A 19,428-nucleotide genomic window follows, 5' to 3' on the forward strand; every position below is an offset into this window, starting at 1 on the left:
GAGATGGGTCGCTACCGGTACACAGGAGCCCTACGGTGCAGGCTTGGCGAGAACATCAGAGCTAACAGTCACAATATCGGTGTGTCTGTGAGAGAGAGAGAGAGAAAGAAAGAAAGAAAGAAAGAAAGAAAGAAAGAAAGAAAGAAAGAACGAAAGAACGAAAGAACGAAAGAACGAAAGAACGAAAGAACGAAAGAACGAAAGAAAGAAAGAAAGAAAGAAAGAAAGAAAGAAAGAAATAAAGGAGTGCCCACTCCTCCAGTCAGGATATAGAAAAGGCATGGTTTTCCACCTACGCTCTCTAACACAGTCCTTCAGGTCCAGCAGCGATTCAGTTCAAAATATACAAATTTCTGGGATATGCATCTCATGCTCAGGACGCAATCATTTCCATTTTACCCTCTGTTGCACAGCAAAGATAAGACACCTGCGTCGCCAAGCTAATCAGATGAGCTTCAACAGAACTTTATCATTGACATTTACAACTGTTTACCCAACTAATTTCTCTTAACTGCACTGCTGAACTTTTATCTGCAAAATACATACACTAGGAAAGAGCAGATGCCAAACATGCAAAATCCAAATATGTTAAATAAGATAAAATAACTTAAAACAAAATGGGGGGAAATATGTGTAAGCCAGGGTGGAAAGGCAGTGTTGACAAAATGTACCCCTGGGAATACAGACAGAAATGTGAAGAAACCTGACATTCACATGCAAAACTTCATTTTGAGTTCAAAAGCCCAGTGGTTGAATACGTTTATTTGCGATAAGAGCCTGTGATAGAGATACATGACTAGTACTGTAGCATTCTCTTATGCAGCGCTTATGCTTTAAGTATATGCTACTTTATCACTCTAAAAACACAGCCAGCAGGGAGCCCAAGGTAATGTAAAGAAGACCATGTCATCATAAATAGTGGCTTGGTTAAATGTACTACTCTTAGAAAAAAAGGTGCTATCTAGAACCTAACAAATGGTTCTTTAGCTGTCCCCATAGGAGAACCCTTTGCAGAACCCTTTTTGTTTCCAGGTAGAACCATTTTGGTTCCAGTTAGAACCCTTTTTGGTTCCATGTAGAACCCTTTCCACAGAGGGTTCTACATGGAAGCCAAAAGGGTTCTACCTGGAACCAAAAAGGGTTCTCCTATGGGGACAGGCAAAGAGCCCTTTTGGAACCCTTTTTTTCTAAGTGTCCCAATGCCTCTGTCTCCAGGTGGCTGTACTGTACCAATAGAGAGAGCTGTGAAACAGAGCAACATTGTTGGGGCCGAGGGCAGCAGTATGACTGGAGGGTCACGGACAGGGGAGAAGGGTTAGATCTGATCAAGACACCACTGCTACCCATGAGCTGCACCAAAACTCCCCTTTAAAGAGAGGGAGAGAAAGAGAGACTGTGTGTGCGAGTGAGTGAGTGAGTGAGTGAGTGAGTGAGTGTGTGTGTGTGTGTGTGTGTGTGTGCGTGTGTGTTTGCCTCCATCTCTTCCAGCCTCCCCTAACTCCACTGCTACCCTTTCATAAATTGAAAGTGGAGACCTTCAAGAAACTCTCCTGATAATCACACATAAATTAATTAGAAAATGTTTCTCAACATTCTCTCTGCATAGATGGAGGAAAAAAAGACTCGGGCAAAGCCACAAAATTAATTGTACGGTATGTGACTTCGATAATTAATTCAATCATTAACTCCACTTCAACAACTCCTTCTGGCTTCATGAAGGACATTTCAATCATAGCTGTGTCAGGATGTAGACTTGGAAAAAACCTGAAAAGTTGGTGTTAGAGAATGAAGCTTTATGGTCAGGGCCATGTTCAGATTCACTAGCTAAAGTTAGAAGGCCTAAGGTGCTATATAATAATAGTGCAGGTTTGTGTTTGTGCCTAAAAAGAGCCAACAATGTCTAAACATAATAGTGGCTTCCTGTAATATACAGTAATCACAGGTAAGCAAAAGGAAGTACCAGTAACGGAGGAGAGACAATTGAGTCTGCTCTTGTTCCACTTCCTAAAATGGCTACTTTGTTCCTACTGTATTAACAGCCATGTGAGAGAAACCTACTGTATGAGGAAATGTTGTGAGAGGAGAACATGGAAAAAGGTCTCAGAAATGCCCATTTCCTGGTGCTAATTCATCGACTCAGGGTGGAGGAGGTTCTGTATGGACATTCAGTCATTCCAGAGATACTTCCATTTGGGCACACCAAGCCAACGATGCATATCATAACATACTGAGATGAGAAATAACTCTCTTACTAGCTACACCACAACCCAAGATGGCCAGTCAGTCACCCTCTCCAAGCTCACCACAGTACATGTGACAGTGTTACCACATACATCAGATCTAAACCCTACAGTACATAATGGAGCAGTGAGCTGGAGTGGGAAGCTGGTGTGAGTCTGGCAGGGGAGAGATAGAGGACAGGAGGGGGAAAGAACAAACTGAAACGCGTGGTACGACGGACAGGATGTGGGCTAGCAATGCAGAGAAGCCAGGCGTCTGATAGGGTCGTAATCACCATGGCACTGTCTCGGGCAGCAGGCGCTAACACATCGGCGATGGGAGCAGCTGGGCTGATAGGGCTGGGACAGCAGTGAGAAATGTTCCTTTAGATTATACCCCTCGCCTATCAATCATCACGAGGGGAACAGAGTGACACAGAGACAAGGCAGAGAGAGAGAGAGTAGGGAACAGAGATAGAGAGGGGAGTTGAGGATTAACTAGCTCCTTCATTATAGATAAATAAACTAAAGCAGGTCCATCATTAAATAGTGAGCTCATTATACCATGGTGAGACATGTAATGGCTAGCATATTTATTCACAGGAACAGATTAAAGAGGGAGCTCATTTGCTTTTGATGGCAGAGTGACAGTCAGCCACACACAAACACAAACAGCCTAGAGTGGTTTATGTGACACACATTGGGTTGCCGTTGCAGTTTCTTTTCAACCACAGCAGTCCCACAGCCCACCGCACCAACCGAGGTTACAGTAGAGACAGAGCAGGTGTGGAACCTCTATAGTATGTACACAGGCCTACAGGAATCCCAGCAACCAACACAGCTACTGTACACTTCTACAGTATCAACAGGGGGCATAGAGAAAAGGAACACAATCCTCTGAGAATGTGAGCCAGTGATAATGAGTGCAAAAATAATCTACTATAATAGAAATGTTACATGAAACAATAACCAAAAGGCCAATAACTACAATGAGTGATTAGCTTTCTGTACATCACTCTACTGTGGAAGCTTGAGAACGTATCAAGAGACCAATATTCCCCACAGACCTACATTCCTGACCTCACCCCAGAGGGTGAAACACACTCCCTCACCCCAGCCCCTCAAGCCTAGTCCAAACCTCTATCCCTGGAGATCCAGTACAGACAAGCAGTAGAGACGGGAGTTAACCGTCTAATGCTGGGTACCTCTGCTCCCCCTCAGATAACAGGCTGCCTGTACACAACCACAGTCGCTGCCAACCAGATCACAGGGGGGGGGGGGGGAAAGTGAATATCACAGCCACATATCAGTAAAATATACAGGATACGAACATTCCATTCCAGCTAAACAATGGATATATAGTGTTTTGCAAAATATATATATATATATTTCATACACATCCAAAATCTATTTAAGTGAGAATGCCAGAGAAGCCAGTGTTTGGAGGATATATTGGCACGGGTGATGTTCAGAATATCAAAGTCAGTAACTTTATTTGGAAAATTTGCATTGTGTGACATTTTTTATTTCTGTGGAAATGAGTCTTGTGTATCAGGTTGTGGTAAATAAGAGTTTTACTGTTTAGTTTTTTTTTCTTCAGCTTATTACTTGCAGAAGGCAGTGGAGGTATCAAGTGTAGTGGTAAGACATTTGCATATTGTTTTTCCACAAAAAAAATCTCTAATAGCACCAAACCTTTGGGTCTGCTTCATGGACATCAACAAAAATACCAAACACAATATCAAACCATGCAAATATATCCTCCAAACACCAGCTTCGAGGGCATTATCACTTTTATACAACGGGTTACCAACATATTCAAATAATGATTGACATATTTTCATAAAAAAAACATTTTGTTCTAAATGTTCCATTGCCATGCTGGCTGGCCACGTTCTTATCCCTTGCTTGCTAGCTAGCCAACTAACTTACAGTCACGTCAAACAGTGCAGCCAGAATAACAGCAAAGTAGCTGCATTTGCATTTGTTTAAGCTGTTTTCTAGTGACATTTATTTGGATACATCCATAACAATGAGTTAATGATGCATGATTTCGCCTGGCATAGAAAATGTGCTCTCTCGTCAGGACACTGTTGTTCAAAGGAGCTAGCCAACAACACATCTAACACAATCACTTCAAACTGAGGCTAGAAAGACCTCAAACTAGCTGCCTTTCGTTTAATTTTTTTTATTGAAATGTCTTTGTATATATCCATAGAAATGATGTTGAATCATGATTTCGACTGGCTGAGAAAAGCTGCCTGCCTGTCTGTCTCATCCCGACTCCTGACCCCACACGTTCATTACTATGGGACAGCTGGAGATCAAATTTCAATATTGAAACAATGTTGCAAATGTCAGAGAGAAAGACAGCAAGGTTTATACAAATGATCCGCTATTGAAAACCAATTGCTAGTTTAAAAGAAATGGGAGACAATGTCTAGATGCTTTTTACAGTGGAGATCTATTTTATAAATTGTCTGGCTGGGCTGATGAGACAGTGGATTGAACTGTGAGATGGAACAGAGTAAATAGGCATTTCAACGTCATAGCTTTAGCTGGTGGTAACTTGTGGAATAGACACCGGCTGGAATGCAGTTTTAACCAATCAGTGTCCAGGATTAGACTCACCCGTTGTATAAGAATTAACAATCTGAGAACAGTAATATTTTACACAAACATGAAGATACCCATAAGCAATCATTTCTGATGAAAAAACACAAATGTGAAAAATTGGTGAATATAGCATTTTGGAAAAAAAACTCTTCATATACACCTTTGCAGAAATTTATAGAAATTCTAACTGTAGCACCACAATCAGTACTCTTCTTCCATGAAATAATCACTTTGATTGGTGGCCACAACAAACACGTGTTCTTGTTCTGAGAATCAGCCTCTAGATCAAAGACACAAAGTATTATTGTCCTAAGAAACAGATATTGTGATTGGTATTTTTGGTGATGTCCGTGAAGCAGACCCAAAGGTTTGGTGCTATTACAGATTTTTTTTGGGGGGGGAAACAATATGCACATTTCTTACTACTACACTTGATCCCTCCAATGCTTTCTGCAAGCAATAAGCTGAAATAACAAAACTCAACAGTAAAACTGTTATTTACCGCAACCTGATACACAAGACTCTTTTGAATAAGGTCCACTTAGATGGATATCTTTCCACAGAAAAAAAAAATGTCACACAATGCACATTTTCCAAATAACGTTACTGACTTTAATATTCTGAATGGTGATGGAAAAAGCTCTCTGTCACAGGAGAATATTGTCTCCAAAACTCTTACCTCCAAAACGACTAAATATAAGGCATGTTCCAAACCTTCCTGTTAGGTACATGAATTTGCTTTATGATTCACTTCATAATAATCATTGTCAGCATTTTTAATAAAGTAACAATTAAAAGTAGTCAACTGAATTTTAATACTTAGGTTTTGGTATACCTCTCAGGAGCCATCTCAGTTCTACCTCTGCCTTTTCCACTTCAGTTCAGCTCATCCCTCATCCCTCTGCTCTCTTCTCTCTGTTTAATTCCCTCTGCAGAGGTCTCCTATAGAGGGGCTGCCGATTCAGCCCCTCTCTGCTGACAGAGAGAAAACCTAACCTACTATACACACCTTCCTATCAGAGCCCCCCCCACCCCGCCCGCCCCACCAACAACCCCTGCTCCCCTAAATAAATTAGCATAATATTTATGCCATTGATGATATGCATATACTATGCCTCTCCATGGTCCCTTATAATTCAATATGATACCAACAAAAATCCACCCCGCCTGGTAAATAATAATATCATAATGTTTTATTGGGGGTCATTTGAATAACTCTGGAGGATAAGGATCGTGTAAAATGCTAGCAAGGCAGCAATGCTTGCCGGTCTAATGGGTTCTCCGGGTCTGATTCTGCAGCTCAATGACACTCGGTCTGTTCTGTTCTGTTCTGTGTGTGGAGGAGAGACAGGAGTGACGGTCCGGGAGCCACGAGGGATTACTGTGTGCATATCAAGAATTTGGAAAATATCAAACCCTCCAGCCAGCAAGGTCATTCTAAATATATATATTTTCTCTTCATAATTTATTTTGCATATCATGCAGCAGGACACATTCTAGATGAAAAAGCAGCTTTACCGTATCATACTATCCTTGTCTGACACTGGGTCCCAGCCACTGCCTTTCATTCTACACCACCCTCATCAAACTCTCTATATTACACACCAACTCCATTACACAGAAATACCACCACACACACACACATACACCCACACACACGCACACCTCATCTTCACTCCTTTCAGAATAAAGACAATGGCCTGCAAAATATAGCAAGAATACAATTCATTAAAGAAATATTTGAGCTTCACTTAAAGAAAAAAATAAACAGTTCCAAAAGGGTTCTTCTTCTGTCCTCATAGAATAACCCTTTCTGGTTCCAGAAATAATGCTTTTTGGTTCCAGGTAGAACCCTTTTGGGTTCCATGTAGAACCCAAAATGGTTCTACCTGCAACCAAAAATGGTTCTTCAAAGGGTTCTCCTATGAGGACAGCCAAAGAACCCCAAGGTTCTAGATAGCACCTTTTTCTTTTAAGAGTGTACAGTCGTGGTCAAAAGTTTTGAGAATGACACAAGTATTGGTCTTCACAAAGTTCGCTGCTTCAGTGTTATGAGATATTTCTGTCAGATGTTACTATGGTATACTGAAGTATAATTACAAGCATTCCATAAGTGTCAAAGGCTTTTATTGACAATTACATTAGGTTTATGCAAAGAGTCAATATTTGCAGTGTTGACCATTCTTTTTCAAGACCTCTGCAATCCGCCCTGGCATGCTGTCAATTAACTTCTGGGCCACATCCTGACTGATGGCAGCCCATTCTTGCATATTCAATGCTTTGAGTTTGTCAGAATTTGTGGGGTTTTGTTTGTCCACCCGCCTCTTGAGGATCGACCACAAGTTCTCAATGGGATTAAGGTCTGGGGAGTTTCCTGGCCATGGACCCAACATTTCGATGTTTTGTTCCCCGAGCCACTTAGTTATCACTTTTGCCTTATGGCAAGGTGCTCCATCATGCTGGAAAAGGCATTGGTTGTCACCAAACTGTTCTTGGATGGTTGGGAGAAGTTGCTCTCGGAGGATGTGTTGGTACCATTCTTTATTCATGGCTGTGTTCTTAGGCAAAATTGTGTGTGAGCCCACTCCCTTGGCTGAGAAGCAACCCCACACATGAATGGTCTCAGAATGCTTTACTGTTGGCATGACACAGGACTGATGGTAGCGCTCACCTTGTCTTCTCCGGACAAGGTGTTTTCCGGATGCCCCAAACAATCGGAAAGGGGATTCATCAGAGAAAATGACTTTACCCCAGTCCTCAGCAGTCCAATCCCTGTACCTTTTGCAGAATATCAGTCTGTCCCTGATGTTTTTCCTGGAGAGAAGTGGCTTCTTTGCTGCCCTTCTTGACACCAGGCCATCCTCTAAAAGTCTTCGCCTCACTCTGCGTGTAGATGCACTCACACCTGCCTGCCTCCATTCCTGAGCAAGCTCTACACTGGTGGTGCCCCGATCCCGCAGCTGAATCAACTTTAGGAGACGGTCCTGGCACTTGCTGGACTTCCTTGGGCGCCCTGACGCCTTCTTCACAACAATTTAACCTCTCTCCTTGAAGCTCTTGATGATCCGAAAAATGGTTGATTTAGGTGCAATCTTACTAGCTGCAATATCCTTGCATGTGAAGCCCTTTTTGTGCAAAGCAATGATGACGGCACGTGTTTCCTTGCAGGTAACCATGGTTAACAGAGGAAGAACAATGATTTCAAGCACCACCCTCCTTTTAAAGCTTCCAGTCTGTTATTCTAACTCAATCAGCATGACAGAGTGATCTCCAGCCTCGTCAACACTCTCACCTGTGTTAACGAGAGAATCACTGACATGATGGCAGCTGATCCTTTTCTGGCAGGGCTGAAATGCAGTGGACATGTTTTTGGGGGATTAAGTTCATTTTCATGGCAAAGAGGGACTTTGCAATTAATTGCAATTCATCTGATCACTCTTCATGACATTCTGGAGTATATGCAAATTGCCATCATCAAAACTGAGGCAGCAGACTTTGTGAAAATTATTATTTGTGTCATTCTCAAAACGTTTGACCACGACTGTAGTGTAAGCCTATTCCTGCAACTAATTTAAATATTGCTTATAATCAAAGCATATTTTTGATGTTCATGATTTTCACTATAAATAAATGCCACAAAGGCAATGTTTTGATAGTTATTGACAGTGAACGGAAATAAGAAATTCAAAACACTGCTTGATAACTATTGTCTATAGTCATATCACTCAGTTGGATTAAATTGTAGACTACAACCATACGATAAGCACTTATCATATGGTCCTACCAGGATAAATAACACACTAATCACACTGTATTTTGCCAGGTAATGAAAGAATTGCGCCGGAGGAGATGGCTGCCGTTTTACGGGCTCCTAACCAATTGTACTATTGTGTGTGTTATTTTGTACATAATGTTTCTGCCACCGTCTCTTATAACCGAAAATAGCTTCTGGATATCAGGACAGCGATTACTCACCTCGTACTGGACGTAGATATTTTCTTTAATGAGTCGGATGCGAAGGATTTTCTTCAGACACCCGACAAGGCCCAAATCCCCATCATTCGCATGAGAAAGAGACAGAGATATTGGGGACGTAGCTCGGGGTGCCTTGTAAGGATCCTACGGCGAGTGGGTAATGTGCCTCTACCATCAGTCCTATTAGCCAACGTACAATCATTGGATAACAAAATAAACGAACTACGATCACGGATATCCTACCAACGGGACATTTAAAACTGTAATATCTTATTTTTCACAGAGTTGTGGCTGAACGACAACATGGATAACATACAGCTGGCGGGATATATGCTGCATCGGCAAGATAGAACAGCTGCCTCCGGTAAGACAAGGGGTGGCGGCCTGTGTATATTTGTAAACTATAGCTGGTACACGGAATCTAATATTAAGGAAGTCTTGAGGTTTTGCTCGCCTGAGGTAGTGTATCTCATGATAAGCTATAGACCACACTATTAACCAAGAGAGTTTTCATCTATATTTTTCGTAGCTGTCTATTTACCACCACAATCCGATGCTGGCACTAAGACCGCACTCAATGAACTGTATAAGGCCATAAGCAAACAGGAAAATGCTCATCCAGAAGCGGCGCTCCTAGTGGCCGGGGACTTTAATGCAGTGAAACTTAAATCCGTTTTACCTAATTTCTACCAGCATGTTAAATGTGCAACCAGCGGAAAAATAACTCTAGACCACCTTTACTCCACACACAGAGACGCGTACAAAGCTCTCCCTCGCCCACCATTTGGCAAATCTGACCATAACTCTATCCTCCTGATTCCTGCTTTTAAGCAAAAACTAAAGCAGGAAGCATCAGTGACTCGGTCAATAAAGAAGTGGTCAGATGACGCAGATGCTAAGCTACAGGACTGTTTTGCTAGCACAGACTGGAATATGTTACGGGATTCTTCTGATGGCATTGAGGAGTATACCATATCAGTTACTGGCTTCATCCATAAGTGCATCAATGATATTGTCCCCACAGTGACCGTACGTACATACCCCAACCAGAAGCCATGGATTACAGGAAACATCCGCACTGAGCTAAAGGGTAGAGCTTCCGTTTCAAGGAGCGGGACTCTAACCCGGACGTTTATAAGAAATCCCGCTATGCCCTCCGACGAACCATCAAACAAGCAGAGAGTCAATACAGGACTAAGATTGAATCGTACTACACCGGCTCCGACGCTCGTCGGATGTGGCAGGGCTTGCAAACTATTACAGACTACAAAGGGAAGCACATCCGCAAGCTGCCCAGTGACAATTTGCCTACCAGTGACAATTTACCTCTATGCTCGTTTCGAGGCAAGCAACACTGAAGCATGCATGAGAAAATCAGTTGTTCCGGACGACTGTGTGATTACGCTCTCTGTAGCCGATGTAAGACCTTTAAACAGGTCAACATACACAAGGCCGCAGGGCCAGACGGATTACTAGGACGTGTATTCCGAGCATGCGCTGACCAACTGGCAAGTGTCTTCACTGACATTTTCAACCTGTCCCTGACTGAGTCTGTAATACCAACATGTTTCAAGCAGACCACCATAGTCCCTGTGCCCAAGAACACTAAGGTAACCTGCGTAAATGACTACCGATCTGTAGCACTCACGTCTGTAGCCATGAAGTGCTTTGAAAGGCTGGTCATGGCTCACATCAACACCATTATCCCAGAAACCCTAGACCCACTCCAATTTGCATACCACCCCAACAGATCCACAGATGATGCAATCTCTATTGCACTCCACACTGCCCTTTCCCACCTGGACAAAAGGAACACCTATGTGATGGTAGTGCGTACAGCCCAGTACATCACTGGGGCCAAGCTTCCTGCCATCCAGGACCTCTATACCAGGCGGTGTCAGAGGAAGGCCCTAAAAATTGTCAAAGACTCCAGCCACCCTAGTCATAGACTGTCTTCTCTGCTACCGCACGGCAAGCGGTACCGGAGCGCCAAGTCTAGATCCAAAAGGCTTCTTAACTACCCCCAAGCCATAAGACTCCTGAACAGCTCTTTTACGCTGCTGCTACTCTCTGTTTATTATCTATGCATAGTCACTTTAACTCTACCTACATGTACATATTATCTCAATTACCTCGACTAACCTGTGCCCTCGCACATTGACTCTGTACCGGTACCCCCTGTATATAGCTTCGCTACTATTATTTTACTGCTGCTCTTTAATTATTTTTTATTTTATTTTTTATTTATCTATTTTTTACTTAACACTTACTCTTCTTAAAACTGCATTGTTGGTTAAGGGTTTGTAAGTAAGCATTTCACTGTAAGGTCTACACCTGTTGTATTCGGCGCATGTGACAAAGAACATTTGATTTGAAGTTGACTGAGAACACATTCTCATTTACAGCAATGACCTGGGGAATAGTTACAGGAGAGAGGAGAGGGGATGAATGAGCCAATTGGAAGCTGGGGAATATTAGGTGCCCATGATTGTATGCGGGCCAGATTGGAAATTTTGCCAGGACACCGTGGTTAACACCCCTCCTCTTACGATAAGTGCCATGGGATCTTTAATGACCACAGAGAGTCAGGAAACCCGTTTAACGTCCCATCCGAAAGACGGCACCCTACACAGGGCAATGTCCCCAAACATATCCTGGCTACTGAAAGAAAGTTGGATACTAATACAATTCTGGTGGGAATTGTCGAATTCTATTTTCGAATAACAGGAAACTAATGTGGTCGACAAACATAGGCATGAGAAGAATTACAATCTTTTCATTTTCTGGTCTGTCTTCTGTTTGTCTGAAATGTAGTGCCTGGGCAGTAGTAATGACACAGACACAATGCAATATAATATACACTAACTAAATAGGTTTAGGAAAATATAAATACAATTGCTGACATAATAATCATTTTCATTTTATTGTGAAAATTGTGTAATCAGATACATTCTAATTCACACTAATTCTAATTCACATTCTAGTTTTGGCCAGAATTGGAAATTACATGGAAAATATTTCTACACTGTAAATGTATGAAAATAATTAATGATTGTGTTCATCATTGACTCATTATGGCAGAGAGAGAGAGAGAGAGAGAGAGAGAGCTGGGAGGGCCACATTTCTCACATGAGGCGTGGCTGCCATGACATAAACATCTAGAAAGCAGATAAATTGAGGGCAAGCACCAATCTCTGGCAGACATGAGCATGACAGTCTGCATTTGTGAGGAGGAAAATAGTTAAGTTGGACAGCTTGTGGGAGCAAGAGAGAGAGAGACGCAGAGAGGGAGGGAGAAAGAGCGAGTAAGAAGGAGAGGGAGATGGGTGTGATGAAGCTTGGGATATCTGTCGTGAGGACCTAACCAGACCTTACTCTCTAGTCTAAACCACCTGAAATCCCTGTACCCAGGCGGACAGACAGACGGACAGCCAGGGGGTAGAGACAAAAACAGATATGTGGCTAGAAAGTTCTGGATCTTCAATAAATAAACAGAGTCTGATTCGAAAACAGGGCTAAACTAAGTGACAGTAAGAAATTAGCGGAATGCTAAGACTCACAAAGAAGACGGAGATAAAAGCCTTTTCCATACAAGCAAATGTTCCTCTCCCAGAGGCTTGTGGGAAATAGCTGATAGAGACTAAACGAATGTATGAACAAGACCACGTTCACCATGACTCCACTCCTAACATTCAGGAAAAAAAGAGAGGGAGAGAAAAAAACAAGAGGGAAGGAGTACATGTCTGTGTTGGGGGGGTTGTTAGTGGTGATGGAGAGACCAGTGGTGGGGGTGGATGGAAGAGAGAGGGTGGGGGGGTCTTGACGATAAGAGAAAAATTCAGACTGGTCAAAGTTTCCCTTTTGCCAATCGTGCTCCTGATAAAGACAGCGCCTGCTCCAGTACTGATAGAAGGGCTATCTCTAGCTCGCTCCCCCTCTCTCTCACTCTCCCGGCAGTTAGTTTGTGAGGAAAAAAGCCTATCACACTAACATCATTGTGCTGCCATCAACTAGCAACCACACAGCAATTAATATCGCTTCAATTACTGTTAAAGGGACAGGCTGGGACATGACGATAATGAAAACATCCTCAACTAGAAGAATTAAAACACGGACACACCCACACTGATGGGCACGCACACACACACGCACACATGCACAGCTTGAAAATAAATATGAAAGATAGATCCTGTGGATCCTTACATTATTGAACCTATTGTAGACAACACACGAGAAAAAAATAAAATAACAAAACAGCTATGATAAGAGAGAGGAAAAATAAAATTATGGCAATTGCTTGTTATCTCCTCTGGTGCATGTTTGTGCTCTAAGATGTGTTTTTGTTACAAGTTGAATAAATTCCCATTGTCACATTAATGGCTGCTTCTCCAAAACAACCGCCTGGACACAACACACCATCTACAACAACACAACAGCTTAAACACACTCACACTTACTTTACAAAACAGTAAAGTGTTGGGGGGTGTAACGGTACATGCATTCGTACCGAACCGTTCGGTATGGGGTTCTCGCATTTGGTCTGCACTACAAACCCGAATGAATTCATTAAAAAAAAAAAAAAAAAAAAAAACACTAGGCATATAGGCTATGCCTACGCTGCGTTGTATGCCTCTTGAGTAAATCTTAGCATACATTTTTTTCAGGTTATTCCATTAAAACAACAAGAGCCCGTTGTATTCAAAATTCTCATCTTAATTGGCGCATTTCAAACTGTCCTTTTGTGAGGCGCAGCCGGGTACTAGTTCTGTACGATGGTGAGTGGTGGGGGTGATAAACCTGGAGGAAGATTCTCCATCATCGTTTCAATCTCCAGTTTGGGAACATTTTGTATTCCCAGTAGATTACAACGGGGATGGACATATAAAGTACGTCGCCACTGCTCAACGAGAATAGCCTATACAGCTGCCAACACCTCAAACATGTTGACGCATTTACGCCAACATCACCCCAGTGTTCCTACCACCGGAGCAAGACAGAAATGCAAAAAAACAACAACACAAGTTTGTCTCCCCTCTGCATTCAAGCAGCCCTTCTCAGCTGACTGGGCCAAAGAAATTACAAGAGCGATAGGTATGTTTATAGCCACGGATATGCTCCCATTCTCGGTGGTTGAGAAGAATAGGGGGTTTCAGCACCTCTTGAAAGTGCTCGAGCCACATTACAAACTTCCCCCTCGCACCCATTTCAGCAAACAGCTAGTACCCGCTCTATATAAGCAAACCAAAGCCGAAGTTTTAAAATAATTGGCTAATGCACCCTGTGTTGCACTTACTAGAGATGGATGAACCTCCAGGGCTACAGAGCTACTTAATAGTGACAGCCCATCACATTACCCTGGAGTGGGAAATGAGAAGTACCATGCTACAGACACGCCCCCTTTATGAGTCACAAGTGCTCAAATTTTTCTCTTTGTAAGAAAACGTAACATAGGCCTATACAATGTCTGAGCCATGTTCACATTTTGATTTCACATGCATATTGCACTTTATTGTTGTTGTTGATGAGTAATCATGTGTTTTCATTTATGAAAATACAAAGTGTTAATATTCCTGATTGTGCTCTCATCAGGCATTATGACTCATGATCATATATGGAATCAGGAATACAAATACTTTCTATTTAAAAAACAAACAAAAAAACAATTATTATACAATACCGTAACTGCTGGCATTTCATTTTCCCGCTGTACCGAAACCCTACCGAACCAAACTGTGACACCAAAACAGCCATACGTACCGAACGATGGGTTTGGTGAACCGTTACACCCCTAGCCCTTAGTCAGGACTATATTATGACACAAAAATACATAACACACGCTCTAAACAACAAACAAGACAAAATAGTGAGCAAAACTAGACATGGATTCACAGTCTCAGACCAGTCGGACAGACAGACAAACTGACTCACCTGGACCTCTCCAATGTAGCCCGTCTTTCATCTCCTCCTCCTCTTCTTCAGTGTGAGTTGGACCTTTCTGTTCCTCATCATCAGGTGCACCAATGCAGTCATGTGTCCTTGGCTCTGTTTAAAGAAGAGGTCATTAGAATAATGAGACAACCACACAAACAACAGGGTTGGTGTATAATAGCATACTACAGAGATATTATAAAAATAAAGACTATTCATAAGAGGCTAGATGGCCATCCAGAGGCTACAGTATTTATCAATTTTCCCCTTCATTTATTTAATCTTTGTGTGTGTGTGTGTGTATAGAATGTAACTTTGTCACAAGTGTGTGTGTGCGTGGGTACAATGGATCTACCCCATACAGACTTTCCTCGTCAGTTGCGGTTCCTGTCTGTTGATCAAAGCTCTCAGAATAAAGCCTCCATTGCTGTGTAACACAACACCTCAGCACGGAGATGGACCACAGAGAGAAAACCTCATTAGAGACCATGTCTAGTGATCTCTCCCTCTCTTTCTCTGTCTCTCTCTGTCTCATAAAGGCAAATCACCTTCAACAAAGACACAGACAGACACAATATACACTCTAATCACTGCCATCAATATCCCTGTCTGTCATTGATGAAGGTGACTACTGAATCGCTCCCTCTGATCAAAGTGATCACTGTGTGGGGAGAACTCAACCTCCTCTTTCACTTTGGTATCATACACTTTACTTCCAGTGTGTTCCTACCTGGCCCAATGGGTTGATTATTAGCCAATAGCTTAATCAGAGGGACGGACTATCCTTCCCGCCCCTGCCCCACTCACCTTCTCCCCTTTCCCAAATCCCTCCCCATCACCCCACCCCGATAACACCTCGGCCGTGTGCACAAAGGGCATGTTTACCATTGCATTCCCGCTCAGATAAACAGCGATAGCTCTCGATCGATACCAGCCATAAACGTCCGCCCACGTGACGCCGAGGTGCTGTTATTAATGTAACAGTTGGAGATTAGATCTGCATCGTCAAATAAATCAACCATCGTCCCCACCACCACCACCATCAACCCCCACCGCGTCCACCTCTCCATTCCACCCCATATACACACACACACACTCAGCCTTTCCCAGCACATCAGCCCCACCCCACACACTACCAATCCTCCCTCCCTGCCTGCCTAAACAGTCCCATTATTTTGAGCTATAAATCACATTGAATGGCACATTGATTTTATCCTGCAGCGCTCAGCTGGGGGAGTGGAGCTGGAACCACAGTTATTGCGTTTAATATTATCAATATTATCTCCCATATCATCTGAGCCGAGGAGGAGTCAACAGAGACTTTTCTGCCGCCCCCCTCCTCCCCCATCTCCCTCTCCCTCACTCTCTACCTCTACCCCCCTGCTTCTCTGCCCCCCACCCCTCCTCCTCCTCTCCTCCACCCCCACCCAACCGAGACAGCCTCCATCAATCTGATAAGCAGAACTTCCCGTCACACCTGCAGGGCAAAGTCACCCAACAACCTGAACTTCTACACACAGACTCCTCTTTCTCCTCCCCAACTTCTTACTCATTCTGCGTCTCCCTCCCTACTGCGTTGTTGACCTCCGCTCTTTACTCACTGGTGAACTCCACTGGTTCCCTTAGTGACAAAAACAGGGATACTACTTGAACACAAAGGCCGTGTGAAAAGAGAGGTATTTGGACCAGTAGTGTTGGTCTCTCTCACTCACCAGTTTTTGACTACCATATTTTCGATTAGCCTAATAAGGTTTCAGACAAGGGTTCTTGTTTCAGTTAGTTTCTGTATTCAACTGTTGACCATAGATCACATCAGATGCAGAGAATAAAGGAACATTGAAAGGAAGCAAAGTCACACCACGACAGAGAGAGATGGATTGAGCAGATGAGTGGTGTATGTGTGTATGTGTGTGTGTGTGTGTGTGTGTGTGTGTGTATGTGTGTGTGTGAATTCATTTTACTGTGTGAATTAATATATTTGTTTTCTGGCTAGAAGATGAACACAGAACGGGTCCTGTTACTGGTAGAATGTGTTTCTCTCTCAAAGTTATCAGGCGGTTATCGCCTCGGTCTCTCTCTCCCAGATGGTGGATAAGGGACCTTGCCTTTATTAGCCAGTGCTGGCCTGATAAAGACCTGGTATTGATCCCAGGTTGAAAGAGCAGGTTCGTCAAACACGGTTGATTTACAGAGAGCTGATAATGGCAGCACCGGGCAACTGAGGAACCTCAGGGAGAGAGAGTTAAATAAACAAGGTGACGTGTCGCTTTTCTCCATTCAGTTGCGGGGAAGAAGACAAAGACGAGAGAGAAACAGAAACACACTATCTGACTCTGAAATGTAATCAATGTTTTATTCTTCGCCCACACACACACTCACATTTAATTCTCTCATCCTCATCTGCAGTATACAAGCTGAAGGCAACACACACACACATACACTCTCACACACACACACACAATGGGTAATCTCTAATGTAGTCTTGATTAACACCTGACAGAATTTCCATGGGTTTATCAAACCAAGCCAACCAACAGACGCTTATCACTCCAGCCCCAAATTTCACAAGAGCAGGAATTTTTTATATTAAAATAAGAAATACAGAAATCTTGAATAACTCAAAAGAATATGACTCCAAACTCCATGTGGGGCCAAGCAGTGATGCCAAGATCTGGTCAAAAGGAAACATTGGTCGATGCTTTAGACATATGGGCATGGGAAATTATCTTTTTAACATTAATTTATTGTGTGCACCTATTCTGTACAGTTTTGGTTAACAATTAACAAGTAGTGAGATATTGGGATGAGTTTATGGGTTTAGTGGTTACATAGGACTGGCAGTTGATTTGAGAGAGTATATAGAGAGGAACCACAGAATGTATATTTTAACGTACAACTAATCAAGAAATCATGAGTAGGGTGAATCATTGAAATCATCAATCCAAATATTAAATAATCCTTGAGTCAAAATAACAGTTAGGCCTCAGTCTTACCTACAGTAGTGAAGAAAGCCGAATATATAATTCATTACTAGAACAAAATGACTGAGACCGAGACTGAGACAATGCTATCAATCAATCTCCAAGATCATGGTGCCATAACAGAAGTCTAACTGTTGTATTAACCAACTGACATGACGAGCTCACCACAGAAAGTTCCACAGAATGAAACAGGGGACTTGCCAAAAAGTGTTGATGCCCTGGAGAAGAACCAAAAGCAGTATTTCATTGAGAGGAACCAGGGAGCTGGCACTGGCACTAGAATTTTAGGGGCATATGAGGCCGTTTGGGAATACTGGCACAGAGCCATGACGTTCACAGCATCTCAGCATACCAGCTCAGAGATATGAGCTAAGACATTGTGAGAGAGCAGTGGCTCTGCTCGGACGCCACCAGGCACTCCCTGAGTTTTGTTGCATGGTTATAAGAGAACAGCTGTATGTTTCTCAGTGCTACCCCGGGCTGAGAGAGCTCATCTTCATTGTACAGGGGGGTAACGGGAAGTGGGAGAGCTCACCTTCATTGTACAGAGGGGTGAACAGAGGTGGGAGAGCTCACCTTCATTGAACAGGGGGGTGAACAGAGGTGGGAGAGCTCACCTTCATTGTACAGGGGGGTATATGGTGGTGGACTGGAGCTGTCACATTCTGTTGAGTCCTCTGGGTCCGAGGCTCCACCCTCATCACCTGATAGGCTGACGTCATCAGGTGTGTTGTCCTCGTCACCCTCCAGGTTCCCAATAGAACCTTACAGAAGAAACATGAGGGAACATTTAACTGAATTGAATTGAAAATCTTTACTCATTTATGTGAAGGCATCAACCACTAACCAACAGCACAATAACATCAGGTGAAGGAATCTATACTCTAATTCATGACAATATATTTATAAATTTCAATTGAATAAAATGAAAATAGAATATTGTGCTGTCACTATTCAGTAGATCATTTTACATTTCATGTCCCTTGTAAAATTGGTCTCATAGAATTAGGAGTGGCTCCAAAACAATTAAGGATATCAAATTCTGCGCAATAGATTTAATAATGTGTGGGAAAAAATTTGCCATTCCCTGAACACAACACTGATAACACATTTTATATTTGGTACATTAAAGGGATTTTAATACTGTCATAAAATGATTAACTCACATCACACCTGATATTGCATTTCTATAATCCCTGCTGACTACCCGCCGATTACACTGCTGGGCTATTTTAGACCGGTAAATGAACGCATGGCCTCCTAATTGTCCCTAGAATTTCTAAGCAAACAGCGGGAGGCAGGGCTTTCTCCTATAGATCTCCATTTTTATGGAACAGTTTGCCTACCCATGTGAGAGACGCAGACTCGGTCTCAACCTTTAAGTCTTTACTGAAGACTTATCTCTTCAGTAGGTCATATGATTGAGTGTAGTCTGGCCCAGGAGTGTGAAGGTGAACGGAAAGGCTCTGGAGCAACGAACAGCCCTTGCTGTCTCTGCCAGGCCGGTTCCCCTCTCTCCACTGGGGTTCTCTGCCTCTAACCCTGTTACAGGGGCTGAGTCACTGGCTTGCTGGTGCTCTTTCATGCCGTCCCTAGGAGGGGGTGCGTCACTTGAGTGGGTTGAGTTACTGACGTGATCTTCCTGTCTGGGTTGGCGCCCCCCTTGGTTTGTGCTGTGGTGGAGACCTCTGTGGGCTATACTCGGCCTT

General features: G+C 42.9%; 1 protein-coding gene across 1 annotated transcript in view; it reads right to left on the reverse strand.

Moving 5' to 3' along the window:
• Nucleotides 1-19,428, reverse strand: part of zfpm1 (zinc finger protein, FOG family member 1) — a 95,445-nt gene that overhangs the window by 29,325 nt on the left and 46,692 nt on the right. Inside the window, exons 2-3 of the mRNA XM_041890044.1 lie at nucleotides 18,337-18,483; nucleotides 14,739-14,852 (exon numbers count right to left, since the gene is read on the reverse strand). Coding sequence (XP_041745978.1) covers nucleotides 14,739-14,852; nucleotides 18,337-18,483 — 261 coding nt within the window. The remainder of the gene's footprint in view (nucleotides 1-14,738; nucleotides 14,853-18,336; nucleotides 18,484-19,428) is intronic.

This window comes from Coregonus clupeaformis, chromosome 29 (assembly GCF_020615455.1).
Source record: "Coregonus clupeaformis isolate EN_2021a chromosome 29, ASM2061545v1, whole genome shotgun sequence".
NCBI lineage: Eukaryota > Metazoa > Chordata > Actinopteri > Salmoniformes > Salmonidae > Coregonus > Coregonus clupeaformis.